The sequence below is a fragment of the Haliotis rubra genome, unplaced genomic scaffold (genome assembly GCF_003918875.1).
Source record: "Haliotis rubra isolate DU_JTF1 unplaced genomic scaffold, ASM391887v1 Scf263, whole genome shotgun sequence".
NCBI lineage: Eukaryota > Metazoa > Mollusca > Gastropoda > Lepetellida > Haliotidae > Haliotis > Haliotis rubra.
This window is the reverse complement of record NW_025766703.1, coordinates 1,202,144-1,210,060: the sequence shown is the minus strand read 5'-3', so window position 1 is coordinate 1,210,060 and position 7,917 is coordinate 1,202,144. Positions and strand designations below refer to the sequence as shown.

The 7,917-nt window shown below is 41.5% G+C and overlaps 1 protein-coding gene across 1 annotated transcript in view; it reads left to right on the top strand.

The window, feature by feature from the left end:
* Window positions 1–1,481: 1,481 nt before the first annotated feature.
* The window catches only part of LOC124280260 (hypoxia up-regulated protein 1-like), a 31,098-nt gene continuing 24,662 nt past the window's right edge, over window positions 1,482–7,917 (top strand). Inside the window, 8 exon segments of the mRNA XM_046716159.1 lie at window positions 1,482–1,601; window positions 2,206–2,266; window positions 3,992–4,053; window positions 4,481–4,591; window positions 5,039–5,193; window positions 6,601–6,680; window positions 7,079–7,207; window positions 7,789–7,893. Coding sequence (XP_046572115.1) covers window positions 2,209–2,266; window positions 3,992–4,053; window positions 4,481–4,591; window positions 5,039–5,193; window positions 6,601–6,680; window positions 7,079–7,207; window positions 7,789–7,893 — 700 coding nt within the window. The 5' untranslated portion in view covers window positions 1,482–1,601; window positions 2,206–2,208.

Here is a 7,917-nt window from a genome sequence, read left to right as displayed (position 1 = left end):
CAAGCAGCCGCACATACACATACACACGCATGCACGTCGTCATATGAGCGAAATATTCTGAAGCACGACGTTAAACCCAATTTCACCTCATTCTGTACAACATTTTTGATCAACCATGTAAAAGTGCAAATGACATGAAATATTTTCTTAAAGGTTTACTTTATTAGAGTGAGTTTAGTTTTACACCGCTTTTAGCAATATTCCAGCGATATTACGGCGGGGGACACCAGAAATGGGCTTCACACATTGTACCGGGACCCTGTAAACAGTCGAATGTTAACGAGACAGTTTAACAATAACATGGGCAAATCCTGACACCCGAATCACTGCAGTAACCGTGTGGTCATTATACGACCTTGAGAATTTCTACTAGAAATGCCATGTAAGGAAACAGTTTGTGCGACTGCAAGACGAATGAGTGAGTGAGTTTGGATCTACGCCTCGTTATAAGCAATATTCCAGTCATCATGGCGGGTACACCAGAAATGGGCCCACAAATTGTACCCATGTGGGGAATCAAACTCGGGTTCTCGGCGTGCCGAGCGAACGCTTTAACCACTAGACTACCCCACCGACAGGGCTGCAAGTCGAACAAAACAGGCATATATGCGATTATTCAACTAATGACAATTTCATTTTTTCATTTACGCTGAAGGGGGCGTTGTCGGCACAGGTACGACAGATATGTACACCAGGTACGCTTCTGTATATAGAAATGAATCCTAATTAGAGTACAGAAACGTACCCGGTAACTTAAACGGCGAACGAGTCCATATTCCGCAACCGACCGAATGTTGTTGTTCCCGTTCAACTGATTGCGAGCGGTGTTGTGCATCGCGAAATATTTGTTACTGTATATGCGCTCGTTTCTTACATAGCGCAGTCTACTGCATCTCATTCAGCACTTTAACAGTTCCGATCAAGAAAACGGCACAATGCGGAATGGATTCGTCCTAGGGTACGTCTCTGTATTCTGAATTTTGCAAGGGTATTGTGTACAGAAACGTATCTTGGGTACATATCGATCTGTAGTACCCGTACCGACAACGACCCCGATATTCGTGATCCACAGCCAAACCAAATATTTTAATAGTTATTCATGAATATCAGCTGAAAGCCTGACGATAGATTTTAAATGCAAATTTCCAAATTAGAATCTTAAATGAACTCCAGTACTAGTGTCAATATACATCTCTCTAGATCTACATGTGTCACACTCGTTTTTACCTAACAAATATCTGTCAACTATCTTGAATGTAAACGAGTATATCTCCAGGCTCAAAAGTCGTCAAGATATTATCGCCGGAATCAAATTTAATCAGAATCTGACACGAAAGTAGCTTGTTTCAATTGCATCAGCCTCAATATATCCAGTAGATCTTTATATCCAATTATCTCCGCTTGATTGAACACACCGGAAGTGTACGTGTGGTTACCCAAACCGGTTCCGGAAGTAATAATTCCACCAATCAGAAATCGCCACATTCGCAACTCCTGACAGCCCGATCAGCCGGCTGACTGTGAGAGTTAGTAAAGAGACTTAAATTTCCCGAAAACAGCTTGTATGAGGGAAGTATAAACAATAACGCTCGAGAGAACCGGTAAGTCATTTCTTTCATCCCCATACGTACATGAACCATTTTGATTCCACGTGTATATCGGCAATACCAGACTCCACGTGGGTACAACGTGTTTCGTTTGACGTTCTCGAAATATCTGTATGAATACAGACATCTGTTAATATCGATTGATTTTGAAATGTTTTTCACTCTTGTTCCAACGAAATCTATTACACTGTACCTATCGAATATTTTCTTATGTTGCGAAAAAATAACCGAACGTGCGAAATGTATTGATAGATTGGAACTAAGCTTATGGATGTACAACATAGACTGTTATCATAATTCATATTTTCAAAGTATATAACATGTGAATTATTGGTTCATTTGTATAGTTATCATTCGTCATATTACAGACTTCAGATGAAGTGATCAATTTCAAGTTGTGAATTACGTACTGATGTAATCAGACAATGTTGAAATACACAGAATTCACTGCATACAGTATAATTGATGACTAGTAATTTATTTTATATTTATGATATAAATATTTCAAATTCATTTTGATATAATTTCAGTTTCATGATGTAATGCTCATTAATGACGAGAGCAAACTCTTTGATAATAGTGATTGTTTCTGTTCCAGAACATGATGATGAGTTATACAGTACTTGGTGCTGTGCTGTGCAGCTTTCTCGGACTTACAGGTAATATTCCACCCCCACAGCAGAAAAAAAGGTTTTAACATATTGATAATGATAGTATTTATGCTTATTATGATAGTATTTATGCTTATGTAAGGGACGATCAGCTCTTCCCAAACAAGCTGAATCCGACTTCCTTTGTGTTTAGCAACAGGTTGGTTGTAAACATTCCACATCATGGCTGCCCCAAATCAATATGGGTAGCCAGATTAGTTTTCTTTGTTTGTGGTTCAACTCTGAATTCAGCAATATTCCAGCTGTAAGATGGTGGTCCTTACGTATTCAAATCATGGGCAGACAATATAGTGATGATAAGCGTGGATCTTTGCAATTAGGATAGATAGAATGTCTCACTGTCCCTGAACTACATTCATTGGTTTCAAATTACTTTTCAACTCACTGTCGCGCATGTGCAGAGCATATGAAAAATATCCACTGACATGCTTCCAGACCGCCTCCGTGGTGTAGTGGTTAGAGCGTCCGCCCATAGAGTGGAAGGTTGCGTGGTTCGATCCCTGATCGCGTCATACCAAAAGACGTTAAAATATGGTACTTGGTCCCTGCCTGTCGCTCGGCATTAATGGGTACAACAAGGACTGGTCGGCTCGGAGTCAGTATAATGTGTCTGAGTGGGGTATTCATGCTTCACTGAGGCATGGTATCTCAGTGAGCTAGCACTATGAACCAGCTTAAGTCTGGGCTAGTACAAGCAGCCACACATACACATCCACACGCTTGCACGTCGTCATATGAGCGAAATATTCTCAAGTACGACGTTAAACCCAATTTCACCTCACCTCACCTGACATGCTTTCGGTTTGATCGTTTGTTTATCGATAGTGTAAACGCTCAAAATCAAAACAAATATATAGTTTTATGTCGAATACAACTGATCCCAATTGATTTATGAAACAGAGGCACCCGATCACTGCCCGTAACTCCATTTCCGTGCAGTTCCCAGGCACCGCCAGGCGCCACATGTACAATCATCTCACAATTCTACGGGTGCTGTAGCCTCTACGATTTTGTCAAACAGCAAAGTTTGACAATTTGAAAAACTCCTGTTGTCCATAGGTGTGTGGTGTTGATACGAATGTCATGCGGTAAACACACGATTTCTTAGCTCCAAACAATCATACGGTGATCATGGGATATCCGCATGGCCATCGCACGGTGTCCACGAAATGGAACGGACATTGTGCGGTCATCCCATGGCAGCCACATGATGTCCGTGCGACAGCCTTGCGATGGACCAACCATTTTTACCCTGGGTTATACAGTAGCAATCCCTAGCAGTTCCATCATTTGTCTCAGTTCATGAAGGAGGTCCAAGTACATGGTAAACCGATCTCCGCTCAGCCTCCACACGGACGTCGCACAGGCTCTGTACGATTTTTGTGCAGCCTCCATGCAGGTTTGCCTCAGCCTGTCCCCAAGGAAATCACACTATGTCTATAGCCCCCGTCACCCATGATGCCTAAATATCGTACCGAAAATTGTAGACTACTTTTCATACAACGCCCATGGCAAATGTGATCCAGGTGTCAGTGCTTACCTGTAATTCGTGTTATTCCACATGCGTTTATTTTGTCTGGTGACGTTGCCCGTATTTTGCCTAGTGATATTTACATGTATTTTGTCAGACTTTTACCTGGAATTTCTCTGGTGACATTTCACCATATTCTGTCTGGTACCATGTACCTGTATTTCTCTGTGTTATATTTTCAGCGGGTGTGGCTGTTATGTCCATTGATCTTGGTGCTGAGTTCATGAAGATAGCCATTGTAAAGGTGAGTTGACAATCCAGTGATGAAGAGCATGAACATCGATCTACACATCAGGGATACAATGACATGTGTCAACCAAGTCTGCCATACTCAAGCCCAGTTTTTTAAGAGACAGCACATAAGTCGAGACTCCCATTGTCAGCATTTGGCCTGTCATTACTGTCACTGGAGCAATGGCTGTCGGGTTGTATAAAACACCAGGCATTCTTTAATTCTTTAACCATGTAAGCAAATATATCTCATACTGTACAGTTTTGGCGATTTATGTTTTAACCAAGTTTTCTAAATCATCTGTGTAGCAATTCTACAATACATTTCAGAAATATACATGAAGCATGAATTATCAAACTTTTCATCACAACTTAAATGCTTAAATTTCCGTCAGGTCAATTAAAATCCAAATCACGTTAGCTGCCATCATATTTTCTAGCCTGGTGTTCCCATGGAGATCGTCACAAACAGGGAATCTAGTCGCAAAACTCGTACAATGGTGGCATTCCGGGACGGAGAGAGACAGTTTGCCAACCAGGCATACACTACGGTGAGACGTTGTCACAAATCATGTCTCACATTTATGTATCAGTGCTCAGTTCAGGTCACATAGGATTTAGTTATGCAGCGTTGGTCGCTAAGTCATTGGATCCTCGTCAATTTGACTCCTGAGAATTTCGTCTGTGGCTACTTTTTTCTTGATCTTTTGAAATATTTTTTATTCCATGAACAAATAGAAAACTCAAGTTTCGGAGAGTAGTCACTGCTCCAAGTCATCATGAATAGGGGCGGTGGGGTATCCTATTGGTTGAAGCATTTGCTTGTCACGCTAAAGCCCTGGGTTCGAATTCCCACATGGGTACGATGTAGGAAGCCCATTTCTGGTGTCCCCAGTCGTGATATTGCTGGAGTATTGCTAAAAGCAGCATAAAACTAACCTCACTCACTCACCGTTTACTTTGAGAAGTTATATGTGTACATGTTGATGATGTTTCAGTCTGTCCGATTTCCCCTCAAAGCTTTCTGGTATTTGACACACGTCATTGGTCGACATTTTGACGACCCCCAGGTTCAGCTGTACAGGGAACGCTTCCCATTCTATGATTTGGTGAAAGACGAGGAGAGGGGAACAGTTCTGTTCAGAACAGAAGAGTGAGTTGAAGCCTCTTACTGATTATCTTTGGCGTAATAACGTCCTGGCTTCCGTATCCAAGATTCATTTGATCTCCCGTTCCCCAATGTTGTCTTAGTATGACTATAGTGAGATTAAATTAAAGTATGGAAATTACAATCATCTTACCGCTAAGATGGCTAAGAGAGAAAAGATACTCTCCAAGTTCCTCAAAGTTCTCTTAGGTAAGACTATCCTCAGCTTTTGTTATATTATGTATTTTGCTTTGTGGAACAAGTTCTGGGATTCAGATTTTCATATAATAGGAGAACCATGGTTGCTGTTAATATCTGACATCTGTCTACTGACCATTTTAGTTCAACTTTCATATTTAAAAGCTCAATTACTCTAACGTGATAGAAAATGAAGTTAGGTTACCTATGTTTCATTTACACAAGCCAGAAAGATATTAGAGTAGTTGAGGTCATGGTATGCTGTGTTCGTATGCTATATGCTGTGTGGTACGCTGTTTGTATGCTATATGCTGTGTGGTATGGTATGCAGTAGTGTTGGGAATTGGTTAAAATCTCATAATTGATGATTGGTTCATTACTACCGATCAATCATCGAAAATAATTGGTTAGCATCATTTATGAAATTTGTTAATGCACATAAAAATAAGGAAAAAAACCCATGTACTTCTTTTGGGTTTTTTGGGCAAAATTCATATCTTTAAAGGATGACTAGTATGTTAGGAACATAAATTTCTTGGAATCTTTAAGATAAATTCAATCGTGACTTGAAACGAGCTTGTAGTGCTTCAAAAATATAACAGACAAAACCAACCATGTGAAAAATATTGTTAATGAAAACAAGTGTTCCAGAATTGTTTGTGTTCGATTATGAGAAATTATGATCGATTTGCTTGGTCGCTTAGTGTTATTTCAATTAATCGGACCACCACTAGTATGCAGAGGTATGCTATGGTATGTCTCTAGACCCCAGCATGGCAATGGCAGTGTATTTCTTTCAGTGGTATGCTGTATGCTATGGTATGTAGACCCAGCACCATACCATGGCTGTGTATTTCAGTGGTATGAAGTGTGATATGCTATGGTATGTAGACCCAGCACTAATACCATGGCTGTGTATTTCAGTGGTATGAAGTGTGGTATGCTATGGTATGTAGACCCAGCACTAATACCATGGCTGTGTATTTCAGTGGTATGAAGTGTGGTATACTATGGTATGTAGACCCAGCACTAATACCATGGCATGTGTATTTGGTATGTGTGGTATGAATGGCTGTGTATTTCAGTGGTATGAAGTGTGGTATGCTATGGTATGTAGACCCAGCACTAATGCCATGGCTGTGTATTTCAGTGGTATGAAGTGTGGTATGCTATGGTATGTAGACCCAGCACTAATACCATGGCTGTGTATTTCAGTGGGGAGACGACATATACTCCAGAAGAGCTGCTAGCTATGATCCTGGAATCTGCTCGGGAATATGCTGAGGAGTTCGGAGGTAAGTGGGGGTGGGGTCAGGATATCTATTGCAGCAGTATTCATTTGTTTTTAAATATTTGGACAACCACACCCTGCTAAGTTCAGGTACACCACCGACTGACTGAGCTTTATTGGTCAGATAGCTACGGATGTTGCTCACTACTCAGATTTGATGTTACACAAACATTTTCCCCCCATATATATCAACAAGCAGCTAATTTAGATTCTGAAGTGGTGATCATTTGTGTGCATTTTGTGCACATTCACAGCCAATCTGGTAGCCATGTTTTGAAATTGAACATTTTTCTCCCAAATTTGTACATGAGCAACTCAGTACAAATTAGAAGTGGTGATCAATTTTGTGCATATTCGCAGCCGATCTGGGAGTCATGTTTCTAATTAATTTCTCCCCTGCAGACCACCCTATCAAGGATGCCGTCATCACCGTGCCGGCATACTTCAACCAGGCCGAGAGACGCGCCATCAAGAGCTCGGCTGAGATGATCGGACTCAACGTTCTGCAGTTGATGAGTGACAATGCAGCTGGTATGTTGGTGCTTCTTTCTAGCTTTCCCTTAATTGACCGCCCCCGTGGTGTAGTGGTTAGAGCGTCCGCCCGGAGAGCGGAAGGTCGCGGGTTCGATCCCCGACCGCGTCATACCAAAAGACATTAAAATATGGTACTTGTTGGTCCCTGCCTGGCGCTTGGCATTAATGGGTACATCAAGGACTGGTCGGCTTGGAGTCAGTATAATGTGTCTGAGTGGGGTATTCATGCTTCACTGCGGCATGGTATCTCAGTGGGCTAGCACTATAAAACCAGCTTAAGTCTGGGCTAGTACAAGCAGCCGCACATACACATACACACGCATGCACATCGTCATATGAGCGAAATATTCTCAAGCACGATGTTAAACCCAGTTTCACCTCACCTTTCCCTTAATTTGATCTGTCTATTGATTCCAGTGAAATGTCCTGGGTTTGAATGCCACATCCGACCTGATTTCTCCCTTGTCCAACAAGATAAAACTAAAATGCTGTCCAATGCAGCGTTAAGCCTTGGAAGCCTCTATTATGTTTGTCAACATCATGAAACGTAACCTAAACATCAATGTTTGTCTCCACAGTGGCTTTGAACTACGGTGTGTTCAGGAGGAAGAACTTCAACTCCACCATGCAGTACTACATCTTCTACGACATGGGCGCCACCAGTACCGTTGCCACCGTTGTAGGTGAGTCACTCTACACTGTAGACA